Below are 17,801 nucleotides of genomic sequence, written 5' to 3' on the forward strand. Positions count from 1 at the left end.
CCCTCAGCTTCTCACCACCCACCCCAGCTGTGGGAATATTACTTCACGGGAAAACACGTTTGTCAGAAACGTTATTGCCATTTTGACAAATAATTAAAAAGCCAAGTCTCTGGCATTAAGCTGACGACAGAGTCCTACTTCCAAATGTGTGGAGCATTAGGCAGCCAGCAACAATCGCAAAATGTAACAAAGGAGCATAGGAGCTTTTCTTTGCCCAAGAGAGTTTGGATTTGCAAAATTTCCTCACTTTAGAAGTCAGAACAGAGATGAACATTTCTCTCTCGTTCCTGCATAGAATGAATGATGCTTTCCTACTGCAAGCTTGAATCAGCAAGTTGGAGCACGAGGCATCACTTAGTCAGCATTTTTTGTAGATAACAGAAATTCAAAATATCAGGCACATTTTGAGATTCTGTGGAGAACCCAGTCAGCACTGGTTCTGATGGCGAATGCCAATGAGCCTAAAATACCATTTCTGCCTTATTTTTCTGGCCAATGTCCCCTCCTCTGTTCATCCTTTGCAGCCCCACACAAACACACCTCCCCCCTGGAGGAGTAGCCCTCATTCTCTGCCCGGTGCCATTTCCCTTTATGTGCTGGTTTCTCCACTGGCCTTGCAGTGTGGGAAGGGACACAAGCCCTCAGGTGTCAATTCCAGCTGCCCCGGTTGAAATTCAGGTGATCTTTCGTATGAGATGGAAGAGAGGGGACAGCAGTTCTCGGCTGGAGGTGACTCTGGCCTCGGGGAAATTGGCAGTATCCAGAGACATATTTTGTTGTGACGGGTCAGGTGGTGGGAATGCTCCTGGCATCTGGTGGGTAGAGGTCAGATATGCCACCAAACACCCTGCAGTGTATGGGCCAGCCCTGTGACAAAGGATAATGAACCTCCAAGGTCCATAGTGCAGGGTTGAGGACCTGCTTTAGAGCAAATGACTAATCTTCACCCAGCCCACATCTTCCTGGGCTGTAAAGTGAGGATGACAGTAATACCTACCACCTACCCTATGGGCTCATGTGAGAGTAACACAGGACTAATCATGACAACCATTCAACACTGCCCGCCTAGGTCGTCGCTGTGACCTTGAGCCTGTTCCTGTTGGTGCCTTTGCCCATCCCCCACCCCATATAATTATCTGGATACAAGTCTGTTCCACCCAAAAAGTGGGGACTGACTCATTTCAGTGTGCATAGTTTCCAGCCCAGGGTCTGCCTGGCACATAGTACACCTTCAATAAATCTGTATTTCCTTTTGCCATTTCCAGAGGGTCCTAGCCAGATGAGAAGAAACCAAATTTGCTCTATTTTGATTTCTAGTTTCAAAGCACGAGAGACAGGGAGGCAACAACAGCCAACAATAGACCATCAAACCCATGAAGTGATGTCATCAGCATTGGAAACATGAAATGTATCATTTCGGACCCTACTGACCTAATAGTCTAATACATCCAGAACTGGTCAAAACTCAGAGAGCAAAGCGGCAGAACACAGGATGAATAAAACATCAGAGCAGATGAGGTTGTTCGGTATGGAGAAAAAAAGAGGATCTTCTCTTCCTTCAGTGTCTTTATGCCAGAAAGCACAGCTGTTGGGACCCAGCAGAACTGGGTTTGGATCCCAGCTGAGCCACTTCTGGCTACATGATCTCATAAATCTCTCAAACACTTCTGAGTCTCCATGTTGGTGAGAACAGTGTAGTCGTCCCCATGTGACAAGAGTGGCAGTGATGTCTCTAGAGTGCCTAGGAGAGTATCACAGCACAGGAAAGAAAAACACCTGAACATCATTTTCCATCTCTACCCGACAGAATTAAGCACCCATGACCCTATTTTCTCTCGAAATACAGACTCTATATCCTACTACAATGTTCCTCATTCTGGCTTTACATTAAAATAATTAGGAAAGCTTTTTTTAAAAAGTCCTATTCCCCAGGATCTGTGTTAATCACTCAGAGAGGGGAGAAGCAGCCATCACTATCTTTTAACACTCCCCTGGGGGCAATCTGATACACAGCCAGGGCTAAGGGCCCAGAGGGAGCCAGGTTCCAGGAATCGGTCAGTAAAGCTTTGATGGTCTTTCAGCCATTCCTACATATGCTCCAGCTTCCAGGGTCTAAAATAATACTCCTTGATCTGAAAATGAGTTCCTCTGCAGTCTGGATCACTTCAACCTATCATGCAGCCAATGCCATGGTGTTGGAGTCTTTACAAGTTTGCATTCTGCATCCTCTTGAGTTTCTGCAGCCAGAGCTAAATCTGTTTAATCACTTTTAGATGTGATGAGAACTGGCTGGGTCTCTTCACCATCAACCCCTCCAGAGTGTCATGACCTCCCATCTCACTGTATCCTTCCAAAAGGTGGTTTTCTAAAGGCTCAGTCCTCTAAAGTATGGTTTTTGAAGGCTCTCTGGCTGATTCACAGTAGGTGTCTCATAAAAATCACTTCCTCACCCCTTGGACATGTAGGTCACTAAGATTCACAGAGGTTAGATGACTTGGTCAACGCTATAGGGTTGCTGCAGGACTATGGAGAGGTCAAAAACATGCAGAGCCTGTGTGAGACACTGGGAATATTACCATGAATAAGAAAGAGTTTTGCCATAAAAGGAGAGCTTCCAAATTCATTTGAGTTGGGTGCCATATTGGGAGTCAGATGGCCATTACTAATGACCCACAAGTTGCTTGTCAACAACCACAGGAGGCTGTGGCAAGGTTCACTTTCTCTGAAAACAGAAGGGACACTGGAGAGCTGAACTGCTGTAGCCCACACAAGAAGGCTAGTACCCGCTCCACTCCTACCAGCTGCTCCATGGGTGCTGGGAGATGGAAGGCCCTCCATCAAGAGAGGCTGTGATTTACATGTGGTAATCCACCGCAGTCACTGACAGGCAGCCGACAGCTGCAGCCCTTTACAATGGACTCGGCTCTCCTCACAGTGAATGTGGGTCTGCCTATTGCTGCAACCGTTTGTCTCTGCCAGCTCGGCCAGTCTCTACTTGAAAGCTAGGTCTTGGCTTCACAAAACGATTGCTGAATCGAAGCACTTCAGTTCATGAAAATGTCACTTAAATCCTTCACTGACGACTGAAAACTAGAGAACTTTGAAGTCTGGGGAATGTTCGTTGGGTGTTCTCAACCATTTTTGTGTACCATTATTATGATTTTTATCATATCCGGGTACTTCATATTTTTGGCTCAGCTCATTTTTTTAAAGTAAGGAAATTTATTTAAAGGGGAAACATCATTAGCATAACTACAACACAGACAGTTTCAGACCCAAACTTTCAGCCTGTGTCACTTTTTCTCTCTTGAAAGGGAAGACAAATAAAATGCAAGAGCAATATTTAGATAAAGTCACCACCACATGGAGACTCTCTCTTTGACATATTTAGAAAGAGATTAAAAAGGGAGTAACTTTCCCACTAACCCTTATAATTTTAATACCCTGGCACATGCACCAAATAAAAATATCCTGAGTAATGACATTTGGGGAGCTCTTGTTATACAGTGGGTCCACTCTGGGGTCTTTCGGTTGCTTGACCTCATGCAGTCCCACAACCACACTGTGCAGAAAACAGTATCACAATCCTCAGTTTTCTGAGTGGGACACAGAAATGCAGAGAGGTCATGAGCCATGACATCTCCCTGCAGCTTCAGCAAAATCCAACCCCATGCTGCAGGGTTCGGCCAAAATGTAATTTACAGAAGGTACCTGCTATCTAACCAAAAAAACACCTGTCTGCCTATCTACAGTTTTCCCTTTTCAACCGCAAAGCTGGCACCACCTCAGTTCAAGCCATCTCAGGGACAAAAATGTATGTTCTGAGGATTTGGGAAGTGAAAACAACAACAACAACAACAACAATCCGTGGAGATATTGAGAAGCCAGAGTCCTTGAAGAGAGGGGAAACATTGATTACCAAGAAGCATACAAATTTGCATGGGAATGGGTACTTACAGGAAATACTGATTTTAGAATGTGACTTTAATTATTATTATTATAGTCCTGCAAGATATCGCCACTGGGGCAAACTGCATGAGTGCACACAGGATCCTTCTGTATAAGTTCTTACATGAGCATGAGACCTACAATTATCTCAGAACAAAAAGTTTCATTTAAAAGAAAGTGTTTAATGGATGCAGATGGAAGGTGCTATTTTCTTCCAAATAACGTTCACGTATATTATTTCATGAGAACCTTAATCAACCCACTTCATTTCTGTGTGGGTTTACCCATTTTACAGGTGGGAAAACCAAGCTTCAGAGAAGGGACTTCACTTCCAGAGAATGAGGGAGCTCACAGATGACAGCACAAGGATTCAAACCTAGTTTATGTAAAACTCAGCAAAATCTAAGGGAGGCTCAAGAATTAAAATGGATTATCCTCAAATACACACAGAGCACATATTATGAACAAGAAAAACATGGGGAAGCTTATCCCTGTCACGGCTTTTGGGCCATCTCCAAAACAGAACACAGGACCACTTACACAAAATGAAAGATGCTCATAGGGAGGTGGCATGGTGCCATTGGGGTGGTCAGACAGGTCCCCACCCTGGTCTGCATTTTGTGAGGGTGCAGGTCTCCCCCAAAAACCCCCAACCACCACCAAAGCCAGATACCTTCATTTTATAGGTAAAGGGAGCAACTAACTTAGGGAGTCTTGTCAACAGAGGCAGTCTCGGGTCCAGAGACGTCATGCACAGAAAACCCTCCTACAACTGCTTGGGTTATCACGTAAAAATCCATCTTTTAATGCTACCACTTCAAAAGCCTAGTTTTCCTGAAGCCTCCCATTTCCATTGATCGAATATAATACTTATTTGTAAATCAGGCAATTTTATCTAGACGGGAGGACACTCTGTCACACTGCATAGGTTAAGGAACCTTAGACAATAAGACTTATTTACAAACTCAGTTAAATCTTAAAACATCTGAAATACCTATATACATCTAACTTTAAACCCTAATGAGCAAAACTTACTTTAACAACTTTTATAAATCTAATAAGGTAAATAGATAAATCTAGACAAATTCAAGTTCTCTCAAGCAGGCTGCAATCTTTATAAATGGAGTTGAACACAGCTTGACTCTTGGAACTTAAAATCACAAGTCTAAAATCAATTGCATGTCTTAAATTAAAACCACATGTAATCCTAAAATGCCAGAGTCTCTTAAACATTGAAAACAAAAATTAGCCTCAACTTAACCCAAATAATTAATACTATGGGTGTCTGTTCAACTTTATTACTTCTGATCATATCTCTTTTTCTTCCCATTTGCCCCATTGAAAGGGGGAGGCAGTGGGTAGAGGTACCATCTCTGATGGGCTGATGAACTGGTTACAAAACATGGCCCTCACTCCACTTGCCTGCTGCTTGGTTGTCTGAGAACAGGATATAGCATCTGAGCGCTGTGTGCTCCTGGGCTCATCTCTGTCTCTCTAGATCAACTGTCGCCTTCTGAGGCTGGTGTTGTTGCCTCAACCTCCTCACATTCCCTCAGGACCAGGCTCTCACTGGCAGACCCAGGCAGACAGAATGTGCATGTCAGTCCTCATTGGCCTTTAACCACATCCCAACAGCAGTACCCACTGAGCGCCCCATATGGTCATCCTTATTGCTAGCAATCCTAAATGAATGCTCCTGTGGCCATTTCACAGATGAGAAAGACAAGTTCAGAGAGGTGAATTGATTGAATTGTCAGTATCCATGAAAGGCTTGCTAGCTCTTCTGAGACGTGCCCAGGGCACACATCAACACACCGTGCATTGAGTTCTTACCCCATCATCCATTCCATGGTATGTCTCATTCTCCCTCATGGAAGCATCTTTCCTCTAACCCACCGCTTCCTGGGGTCCCGCTGTACCCTGCAACGTCTTACTTAAGACTCGTTATATTTCCTCAAAACAAAACACTCAGAGTTTTGCAATCAAGATAATAATAGCAGGTCTGACTGTGCTAATAAAACCCAACAAGGAAAACCAAATGTGAGGAGAAATGATGATGTTACTGAAATTCTCCAAAAATGAGAAGCTAGTTTATTCATGTCCTTTCTGTCACCACCTTTTGTATTCCCTCATAACTTCTTCTGTTTCTTAGAAAATTATGAGAAAATAACCTGGCTTTCACTTTAAAGAACAGTGATGAATATCACACTGGACCATGGGCTGTTAATTTGGCAATGAAAATGCAGTCAAAGGTTTTTAAGGGCTCAGAGTGATTTTATCTTGATCATTATGAACTGTATTTATGTAACACCATATTTCTTTTCCTTACAGGCAGATAAGCTTAAAGGACTTAAGTGAGGTAAGTGGAATTTTGTCCTCAGAAACAAAGAAGGGATTTCTGTGCATTAATGTCTGTGATGGGCAAGACACTATTTGATTCAGAGACTTTATCACAATTAATTCTCATAACAGCTATACCCAAATGTATTAATATCTCTACTCTAAAGATGAGAAAACTAAAGTAAAACAAGTAAAGGTCCCGATCTGAGACCAAGGTCTTATTTTGTGACCTGAAGATATCAGAGTTCACTAGTCCAGTGAAGAGCATCCCAGTTTCCACGGAAGACATAAAGCTTCCACCAATGACCTCCAGTCTTCTGCTTTCCAGAAATAAGATGTTGGAAATGGTACTATACCTTACCATTTGTTCTTCAAACGAAAGACAAGACGGCTCAGTACAAAACATTTTAAATATGGACCACATAGACCTGGATTTGAATACACATACAACCCCACGGCCACAAAATAGAGAAAGATAATACTTCTTTGCAAGGTTGTTGTGAAAAAGTTAAAATAAGTCAAAGAAAGTGCATAATGACCAAGTGAGCTGTAGAAGCTCAATTAACAGCAGGAAAGTCAGATATCATGGAGCTGCCTTAGAGTCCTTCCACACTCAGCTCCTTAACTCCCAATGAGGAAATGATGGGTCCACTGTGACTGAAGGAAAGCCACTGTCCAACAGCTAGAGAGTGGCCTCACCTCATTCCCACTGGCTTCCTAAGGAGCATGGTTCTTGTTTTAGTCTTTCAACTATGCTCTTACATCTGGACAGCATAGGTTAATCTATTTTCTTTCTTTCTTTTGTTCTGTCTGTCCATCTGTCCTTTCTTATTTGGTTTTATGAGAATGCTAAAATCAAGTCACACTTCTCACTTGTCACTAAATAAGACACTTACTACCTCTCATCCATCAGATAAACATGGCAAAGAGGACAGCACATAACTGTTGAATGAGAAGGCCAGCCCTGGTTCTAATCAGGACCTCACCCAGCTCCTCCTTTTCTGGGAGTTTTTGGGTTTTCCAAGTGCCCCGGGGAAGGAGAAAGGTGGGTGTGGTGCTCTGCTACTGGGCACTCTCTGTCTCCACCGCTTTGTTCCTGTGGGTCGAATTTATGTGTCCCCGGTAGCAGATGGCTGGCACACAAGATGATCTATGGTCCGCAACTCATAGGTCAGCCTGTAAGGAAAACAGGCTCTCCAATCATTTAGGAGCAAGAAGGAAGTAGCGAGCCTCAGACAGCGGGGGTCATGCAGGACAGTTTGTTTTCTTTGTGACTTTGGTTGGCATTCTAGAAGTAGATACCATCTAAAACACAACACCGCCTACTGGAAAAACACATTCTTCCTCCTTATCTTTTGCCAAGATACTTCCCCATTGTTTGTCTGGGCTGAGAGTCAAGGCCATTTCTCCACCACAGAAGTCCATCTCATAGGACAAAAGCCAAGCTTGGGTGTGAAGTGCTTACTCACATTATATCTTGGGAACCAGAACTCATTCCCAGCAGACATGGTGTGCTGCCCACCCCAACTCAGATTCACACAGCACATTATAGTTGTCAGAGAGACTCATTGTGTCATTTAATTCTCACACAACCCTAAGAGAAAAAAGAAGCCTCGAGTAAGGCTGAAGACTTTCCAGAGTCCCCACAGCCGGCAGAAGACAGGACCAGCCCCTGAAAATCCTGGTCCACTCCCCACACTATGACGTTCTGCCTCAGGAAACTCAGAGACACTTCTGAGCTAAAGTAGCTTGAAAGAAAGAAAAAAAAAAGGAAGAAGGAGGAGGAGGAGGGAAAGAGAGAAGGATGGGAATGGAGGGACGGACATAATAAAGCAGGCATCACTATTTAACTAGAACGTTTACTTTCTAACAAGAACAACCAAAAAAAGGTAACGTAGATAAATGAGAGATTTTACCCCACTTTTCTAACTGCATTCCATTTCAAATTCAGAGCCCTCAAGCACAAAGTGGGCTGGATCTCAATTAAAGAAAACACCTGCTGTCCCAGAAGGATAGCTTTTCAGCCGTGTTTCCAGCTCTGCTCCCCCAACTCCTTCAACAATCCTGAGATTTGTCTTCAACAAGACTGTCTCCGCAGCAGCCTCTGACTGGGCACTTGGAACTGCCATGTCCAAAGTCCCACGCAAGACTTAGCGGGGAGACTCTCAAACCACTCATTAAAACGGATTCATTACCCTTTTTACTTAGCCTATAGATTTGCCTGGTTTGCTGTCCATGATGAAATGTATGGCCTCTTGCCAGAACCCAAGGGGACACCTAGGTTTTCAAAACAAAGGGGCTTGCCTGTTGCCGAGCTTCAATCAAGAGGTTCAATGCCTCTCTGAGCTGTTTTTTGCTAAAGGTCTCTTGTCTGGGAAGACAATGTGAGTCAGGAGACCTAGGCTCGAAGGGTCAGTACACTCCCCACCCCACACACACATCCTCACACACACTCCTGCATTGTAAATACATCATAAGTCCAGTTTGTAGCCTAAACTTTTCATGTAACATTGAGACATAATTGGAGCATAATCCTATCCCATACTCTACATAAATACTTTCCATGCATTTATAATTCTGATAAATCAGTATAGCACCAAAATTGACTTAACAGTTCTCACTTAGATGGGCACATAGATCATTTCCAGGGTTTGACACTATAAGGAATGATGTACTGGATGTCTTTGTGCATGCAAATGGGTCCAAATATTGGTCCAAAAATTTTCTTAGGGAAAAAAAATCTCATCGATGGAATTATTGGGATGAAAATAGGAGCAATCCTAAGGTTTCTTGATGGCTATTGATGAAGTTCTTGAACCTAGGTGAGGTTCAATGGGGTAAGGTTCGGAGCCGACGGCTAAGAAAGAACTCTTAAGACGTCTTTGGTGCAAAAAGGTGGTTTATTAGAGCACGGGGACAGGACCCGTGGGCAGACGGAGATGCTGCTGCGCCGTTATCCTGAGGAGTGGCTGATTATATACACAGGAGTTGGGTAGGTGAGGACAAAGAGGGTGATGTTAGTCTCTAAGGAATTTTGGAAGCAAGGTCTACAGGACCTTGAGGGGCTAGCTACTGATGGGAGAAAGGTTATTCATTACTAGTAGTAAAAATCTTCTTGTGAGACCCTTTAGATGTATATCAGTGGGTCATATGCTTGGGAATGATTCTCGGACACTATCTTGGAGATCTAGAGATAAAGTTTCACATTTCTCCTATCAAGTGTCCTTGTTAGTGAGATTTGGGTTTAGAAGAAATTTAACTTTATTTACTTTTCCTTCTGCCTCAGCCTCCTTCAGTTTTAATGGAGGGGAGGGTGACAGTAGGGCTTGAGGAACTGAGTTATGTGCCTTTGGAAATTGGGCTATTGATAAGGTAACTTCTTTGTTGTAAATCTCAAAGACATTTGTAAACCAAAGGAGACTCCTGCCTTGCAGGACTGTGTGTGATCTCTGCAAGTTAACTATTTGTTTTTCTTTTAGGGCAGTCAGGGGTGCCTGAGGAATGTGACACATATTAGGGGGGGGGGCCAAGGTACCAGCTTTTGCTTGTCCTCAGCCAGCCTCCTGCTCCCTCATCAGCTATGATTCACATGTTTTCAGAAGAGCCAAAGTAATTTTAACGTCATCAGCAGATTGCATATTTGCCTGTTGCATCACACAGAGAGTAAAACATTTTTATTTTTGTTTAGTGTTTTGGAGAATTATTTGTAGGTTTTTAAAAAATCTATACTAACAAAAATGTTGCCCAAATTCTACTAACCAATTGCTCCAAAACACAGGTTCAATGTAAAATTCTCTATCAGCAAGACTCACTCAACATTATTATTTTTTGTTGCTATTTCAATGCAGGTCCTTGGGACAGATCGAGGTAAGCTGTTTACATTTGTTTTCATACCCTGATACCATTAGGTTGAGTTCCATTTCCAGATTTATAGCATTAGTCATTTTTAGAAAAGATTGTTTCAGGACCTGGGAATCGAGGAGCACCTGTGTGTATGCACGATGATGTGATTCAGATGGGCCCGGGACCTCCCCTAGTTGTACTCAAGAGCCCTCTGGTTGAAATAAGGTGATTAAAATCAGGGCTGAGCTGGAGGTCTTTCTTCTGCTCCAGGCACCTGACAAGAAGGAGGCACAGGGTCTGCCCCTGCCACTTTAGAAAGACATGGCTGTCCCACTGCACCAAGGAAGCTCTTGGTCTCTCTGGCTTTGATGGAACCCATGCACACACACGCATACCCTCCTCTGATTGTGCATACACACATATATGTGTGCCCACATCATTGGTGTTAATGTGCAACGCAATCCAACACTCATTCAGTAGTTGGCATGCTAAGCAACAGTATGCTTACGCCTACCTTTGAAATACCATTCACCATTCGCTTATGATGATCAGTTATGTCAAAGCCAAGGACCTGAGCCATGGCCCAAAGAGTGAACACAAGCAGCATACTCCCACAAAGCAACATTGGTTAGGCTGCTACCGACTCACTCGGTGGTTTTGGCCATGTTGTGTTGCCTCTGCGGGTCTCAAGTCTGCTCTTCTTGGGAGTTTGGCTTCAGTGGGCCTAGACTGGGTTCGTAGATTCTCAGGGGTCCCTGATGGAGAAGTGGGGGTCGGTTGGCAATTCTAAATAATTTTAAGACCTAAAGGAAACTGTGCCTTTTCCACACCAAAGCTCAACATCCTCACTAAAATGTTCAGATGCTGTTGCCTTGGACTTCTGAGATTATCAGTGCAGTGATGTCACATTGATCACCACACGAGGGACAGAGGCTCTAGGTGGCTGCTTATGACATGAAATGATTTTACGGGATAGGTGACTAGAGGACCAGGCATCAACCCCAATTATGTTTCAAGTATTCACAGCCTTTCAATCAGAGGTGTCTAGTCTGTGACCCACCTTGGACAAAGAAAGAGCACAGAGCAACAATGAGAATTAAGACATGTCAAGGTCGATATGCTTCCTTAACTTCACTAAGGACAGCCACAGGGAGAGTGTTTTATGGCATTTCATATCATAGTATGATTATATCCCTTGGTGATTTGGATGGCAGATTAAAATCTATTCATGATGAAAAGAAAATAAATAGTGGTCACATCCATGGCTTATGTAATTACTAAATAACTCCAGTTCATACGGTTGGCAGATCTTTTAAAAACTTAAAGATCAAAGGGGAAATTTTGAGAAAATATATGCCTGCTGGTAAGCAGGCAGGCACAGCTAGTCTAAGTCAGAATCCTGGGCGCTCTCTAGCCCTGTTGCTGAAGAGATGCAAGACTTCAGGAGGGCGTGGGCCAGCACTGGACAAGCCCCTGCCCAAAGCAGTTCTCAAGTTTCCCTGTTTTATTTATGTTCCTATGTAAGTTCTCACTTGAATGCAAAATTCAACTTCGGTTCACTTCCATGCCAAGCCCTTCCAAGAACAAATACCTTCCAATGTGATATTCTGTATTTCTGGAACCTCAGTGATGAATTCCAGATTCAGGACTCTTGATCCTATCGAATATTCACGATTCAAAGTGGTTTTTATAGCCTCAGGGAAAAGCCACCCCCAGGAGCCAGGACAGTTGTAGAATACATAAGCTACAATTTCTGTAACAACAACCCAGTCCTAATCAGAGATCTACAGTTTCTGTAACAACAACAACAACCCAGATGAAATTATGGAAGTTCCATTAGGTCCCCAATCATTTTCTTTTTACAATCTGACCATTATGCGACTCCTTTATACAGTTCCTCATTATCAGAAGAAACTTGAATCAATTCACCTGTCACGAAATCAAAGCCCTCCAGATATTCCTCTTGCCACTTCCAGGTAAGGAGACAGGAATGCCTTGTTGGGTGGCAGCCTGGGGATCAGGCCATGTGTTGTCCTGGATAATGACGCACCAAGGCTTCCTGAGGAATTGGAAGTCTTTGGTCTTTGATAATGAAGCCTAGTGATGAGGCCCAAGGGAAATGTGTGAGTCACAGTTGTTAGGGAAGCTGATGGCATTGCTCTTCCTGCAATTTACTAGCGATTGCTTGTTAGAGAAGTTTGGGAGATCTGAAGGCTTGGATATGAACTAGACAGGATTAACTGGAATGGATGCAAATCAGTCTGGGGGAAAAATTGGCCATTTCTAGTTATTCTCAGCTGGTAACGTATAGGTTACCACCTGCAAACTGCCAGCTGCTTTTGAACAAAACTTTATAGATGGCTGGGGGTTGAAAATGCCATTATCTAATTTAACATTTGCCTGATTGGGTTATTGTGACAACTACTGTCCCAATTGAAGATTCGAGGAAGCAAAGGCTCAAATCAGTGATTCACTGACCAAGGTCACTATAAATCAGTGCTGGCTTCCTTACAACAAAATCCAGGACCTCCAAAATTAGTGGTTCTAAGGTCCCCATGACCCCTGGCTGGTCAGCGGTTCTGACCTCAGATCATGCCACTTTCCCACTGTCTCAGCCCCTGTTTTCACTTAATGCAGGACATTTGCACATGCTATTCCTCTGTCTATACCACCTTCCTCCATATTTCCCTCTCAGGACCCTCTCCCTGCTTGGCAAACCCCTCTTCAGCCATCAGACCCCAGCTTAAAGCCACACTGAATTTAAGAGATAGTTCTAACCCACTCTTTGGAAGGAATAAATGAGGCCCAGAGAGTCAAGTTCACTGAAGTCAAGTTCAACTTCAAAACCCAAACAGTAGCCCATGCTGCCAATCATGGCTTAATTCTGAAAATGCTGAAATCTGACTTTCCCTGGTGTCCTGCCTACAGTTAAGATGTTATATTTTATTTACTCAATAAATACTTATAGGGAGTGTACCTTATCTATGGTAGAACAGAGTCACGGTCAGGAGAGACCCACCAGAATCAGACTGCCCAGCCTCCTCACTAGCAAACCACATCCTTGGGCAACGTTGCTTGTCCTACAGTAGACACTGAGAGCAGATCCAGGCCTACTGCAAGTTCCTGAAAAATGTCAGCTCATTGCCACGGGTCAGGCCTGCTCATCAAGGGCCTGATCTCTATCCCCTGTTACCTCCCCTTCCCTCACTTGCTTGTTGGTGTTTCAATTGTCTTTTACTATATTTTATAATCCTCTTTCTCTTATGGATTTCCTCATCCTAATCCATAGTTTTCTCACTTAGCTCACGTTTCAAGAGGGAACAAGATAATTTCTGTGCTCCTCTTGCTTGCTATGGCTCACTCTCCTTCAACTGGTAAACAATTTCTAGAAAATATCAGCCCCAACCCGCCATCTATCTATGGTGACCATAGTTACGAGGCAAGTCTGAATTCATGGCTTCCAAAAGCAAAGAATCATAATATGTGCTTATTGAAATACGATGGAAAGAACACGTATGGGCCAATTTGTTCCATATATGGTTCCCTGCCTTGAGAAAAGAGAGAAAGAAACAGCTGCCTACTGCCTTACAAAACAAATCCTTGTAGCACAGCCAGTGAAATAGAAAGTGCTTGGTAAATGGGACTTAGTCCATTATGACTGACCTTGCCTTGGAGTGGAATTCTAGCTACCATGGGAAATACCAACATTCTGTCAATTCTAACATTTCCTTTAGCTCACCATTCGTGACCAGGAACCACAGTGTGCAAAACAGAGGTAAGAGCACCTTATGTAAGAATTATAAAACAAACAGGTAAGCCATTACACTATGACATCCCTGCGCTGTGACTTAGCTTTTGCGAGCCTCAGCGTCGTTGAGCTGATGCATGTAGGTGTAATTAGAGCATTTTCATCGATAGATAGTATTCCATTAGTTAATATCACAATGTATATCTGTAATTAAATATGATCCCTTAGGTAACTTCCAGAGTGTTCTTCTTATGAACATAATGGTGTTATGAACAATAATGTAGAAGTCTTCCCACATACACAACACAGTAACTACTTCTCTGAGAGTGAAATTTCTGAGTTGGAGGCTGTGCCTCTCTTCGATTATACTAGATGTGTCTTCCAGACATGCTAGTTCACCAACAACTTATGAGTCCTCCTCATGCCCCATCATCTCCAACAGTTGTTCTTGACAAACTGTAAGTTCTGCCAATCCTTTGGATGTAAAATAGATTTATCTTAAGTCTATCAAACAAAGAAAATCAAATGGATTCCTCTTACTAATTGATGATAAAGATGAACATAGGACACCTGTCTGCAGAGTTGTCTACTGTAGCATATAAATATAGTGTCATATTCCTATTGGTGGTGGGTCTCGATATTATTAGTATTATATTGTTCAAACAAATCTATCATATTTTTGCATTTCTTTCCTCACCCCATATGCTATGAAGATTCTGTGTTCAGGTCTAATCTTCTAATCTCTTTCTGTTGAGCCAGAAGAGAGCTGAAAGCTGCAGGAAGCAGACCCCATGGGATGTAGTGGAATGACTGAGGTTCTACTGACCTGAGTCCTAGTGCTGCCTCCTTCCCTACAACAGGGTCATCTTGAGCAAGTTCATTCTTGGAGCCACACCCTCCCTCCATCCATAAAATCCAAATAATAATATTAACTCACAGGATTTTATACACACACACACACACACACATACATACACACACACACACACACACACACACACACAAATGTGTGACACATAGTATACAACTGACACATTTTAATAAATATCCTTCCTTCTCCAGGGATTCCCAGCCCAATTGATCCATAAGACCCAAGAGTTTCCTGCCTTACCTCCATCTTGTCCTTATCCTTCCCCTCCCTATACTATCTAGGTATTAGATTGTAAAACCAATCTGGAAAGTTTATTTCCCATGACATGTGCCACATTGCTAATAAGAGTTGTTTAAGAGGGGCGCCTCGGTGGCAGTTAGGCAGTTAAGGGACTGCCTTTGGCTCCAGTCATGATCCCAGATCCCCAGGATCAAGTCCTGCATCAGGCTCCCTGCTCAGTGAGGAGTCTGCTTCTCCCTCTGGCCCTTCCCCTTCCCCTATTTCATACTGTCTTTTGCTCATTCTCTCTTAAATAAATACATAAAATCTTTAATTTAAAAAAAAAAAGTTTCCCAAGAGAAGATTTCCTTTTTTAAAGGAAGACAGTCAAAAGGAAGAACTGTGAATAACAGGATGGGTCCAATCCCTAAGAATCAAAGGGCAGAATGGCCAGACTAGGTGTATGAAGACAGGAAGACTTGCAGCATCAAGGGGCTGAGCAAATCTAGGGGCTGAACAGGGGCAAATCTAGGGACTGAGCAGGGGCTGTGAGAATATGCTACAAGGAAAGTAGAATCAGCTTAGAGAAAATTCCAAAGTTTTAATTTGAAAGACAAAACCATGCACAAGTGAAAAATGAGAAGGAATTGAAGATTGGAACAGCAGTGTTAGTGAGGCCGATGGTCTTCACAGACAGGAGTCCAGTCAAGCATCCCCAAACTGGGAGTAAATCATCTGTTCTGAAGTCTTACAGGCTGTCCTCCACCCGTGTCCCAAAACAGTTGATGAAGGAAGTAGCCCAGGATGGATGGGGGAAATGTTTCCAGAGCCTTCAAACACCACAGATTCACTCCTCTTTCACTCATCAAGCATCCACAAAGCACATGGTTTTATGCAGAATTGGGTTGGGTGGGTCCTAAGAATACAGAACAGAGGCAGCCCCGCCCTTCAGCTAACCAGTGCTTAACTGCTCCCCTGTTGGCTTACTGAGCATGTGTTCATTCTCCTGAGTAAGAATTCATTGCTCGGGCACCAGGACTTGGCAGAAACTAGATGCATAGAAAAACACACAATCTCAGCACTCAGTTTTCAGTCTAGCTAAGCTTACTGGTTTTAATTTGAATGCCTGAGCCGAAGGAGGCAACACTCTTCATGTAGAAGAGTGAAATCTATGCCTCTGTCAATGGGTATATTATCTTATTCTACAAATGAGAAAGGAATTTGGGAAATGCTTTTTCTTGATAGTTCAGCAACTACTTGATAAACAAACTTGGCTCAATTCCCCGATTAATGAATTCAAGCTAAGCTATTAGGAGTCTGAAAATTCTGTGCCCAACAGAATTGGGGTTGGGAGGGGTCCACACCACCAGGCAATTCTCAACACCAGCTGAGTGACCTGTAGTTCAACTCTATTCTGACACTACAGGGAGTCCCTTAGATCCCACAAGATTGCACCTCCACCAGCCCATGTCAGATGTCAATCATATGCCCAGGTTGTCACCTGGGCTTCTGATCAACCAGCTATACATCCAAGGTTCCAGTGAACCTCTCCCTAGATTCAATTAATTTGCCAGAGTGGCTCACAGAACTCACAGAAACATTTTTCTTGCTGGATTACCATTTATTATAAAAGAATACAATTCAGCCACAACCAGATGATAGGGATGTACATGACAGGTCCTGAACAAAGGGGCTTCTGTCCTCATGGATTTTGGGACATGAATGATGGCACATGGAAGAGTTCTGGTTCACCAAACCAGAAGCTCTCTGAACCCCATACTCTGAGGTTTGGAGAAGTTTCATTTCATAGGCACAATTGATGAAATCATTGGCTACTGGTGACTGATTCAAGTTCAAGCCCCTTTCCCCTTTCCTAGGTCAAGGGGGTGGGACTAAAATTTCCAACACTTCAGTCACATGGCCGGTTTACCTGTCAACCAGCCCCCATCCTTAGGCACTTTTGGAAAGTCACCTTATTAACATAAACTCAGGTATGGTTGCAAGAGGTTTGTTACACATATTAAGGAGCCTGTATCATTCTTATTACTTAGGAAATTCCAAAGGTCTTAAAAGCTGCTGTTAGAAACTGACTATAACCAAAGACATGTTTCACCACTGCATCACAGAGCCTAAGTGAATGGGTATCAGGACCAAAAACAAATTATTTTGATATATTAGAAGATGGTCCAGAAAGGTTTGGCTCTACTCCAAAATTCTAATATTAATCTCTAAGCTTGGGATTGTATGGGATCTGTCTTCTTTTTGTTCAAAATTTTTTGTTTTCTGACATTTTATTTTTCTATCAGCATTTTATAAATATTCTTTAAAAGATATGCCTCTTACATTATAAAATTGCTTTTTAAATTGCATGTAAGAGTAAATTAAAATTTGCCAATAAATATGTATGGATACCTGCTTAAAATAAAACGCTTTTCTGTAACTTACAAAAGAAAAGTCTAAAACAGTGTTTCTTTTATAATAGTAACAACAGAAGCAGTGGTGTTTCTTGAGCGATAGTACAAACACCACACTAACAGCTTTATATACAGAAGAGTTTTGAAATGCTAGTAATTACTGATATCAATATGATTCAACAACCCATGCCTTTTTTATTAGGCTACCCTACCTCAAATTTTATTGCCCACCCACACACTGTCCTCTCCACAATATTCTTGTACTGTCCTCTAAGTAAGAGAGTCTTATTTCATGGGGTTATAAAACCAAACTGCAGTCTTATGTAATATATATATATATATTTGTATATATAAGTATATTTATATATGTACATATGTGTATCTGTATACATATAAATATGTGTATATATAATATATA

At 42.6% G+C, this 17,801-nt stretch overlaps 1 protein-coding gene and 1 long non-coding RNA gene across 4 annotated transcripts in view; one reads left to right on the top strand and one right to left on the bottom strand.

Annotated features, from left to right (window-relative positions):
- Positions 1-17,801, top strand: part of CLNK (cytokine dependent hematopoietic cell linker) — a 174,382-nt gene that overhangs the window by 133,333 nt on the left and 23,248 nt on the right. The window contains exons 12-15 of the mRNA XM_059165328.1: positions 6,280-6,307; positions 10,137-10,155; positions 12,026-12,107; positions 13,866-13,906. Of these exons, the coding sequence (XP_059021311.1) occupies positions 6,280-6,307; positions 10,137-10,155; positions 12,026-12,107; positions 13,866-13,906 (170 nt within the window). The remainder of the gene's footprint in view (positions 1-6,279; positions 6,308-10,136; positions 10,156-12,025; positions 12,108-13,865; positions 13,907-17,801) is intronic.
- Positions 1-17,801, bottom strand: part of LOC131826129 (uncharacterized) — a 125,376-nt gene that overhangs the window by 67,510 nt on the left and 40,065 nt on the right. The window lies entirely within an intron of this gene.

The sequence above is a fragment of the Mustela lutreola genome, chromosome 1 (genome assembly GCF_030435805.1).
Source record: "Mustela lutreola isolate mMusLut2 chromosome 1, mMusLut2.pri, whole genome shotgun sequence".
NCBI lineage: Eukaryota > Metazoa > Chordata > Mammalia > Carnivora > Mustelidae > Mustela > Mustela lutreola.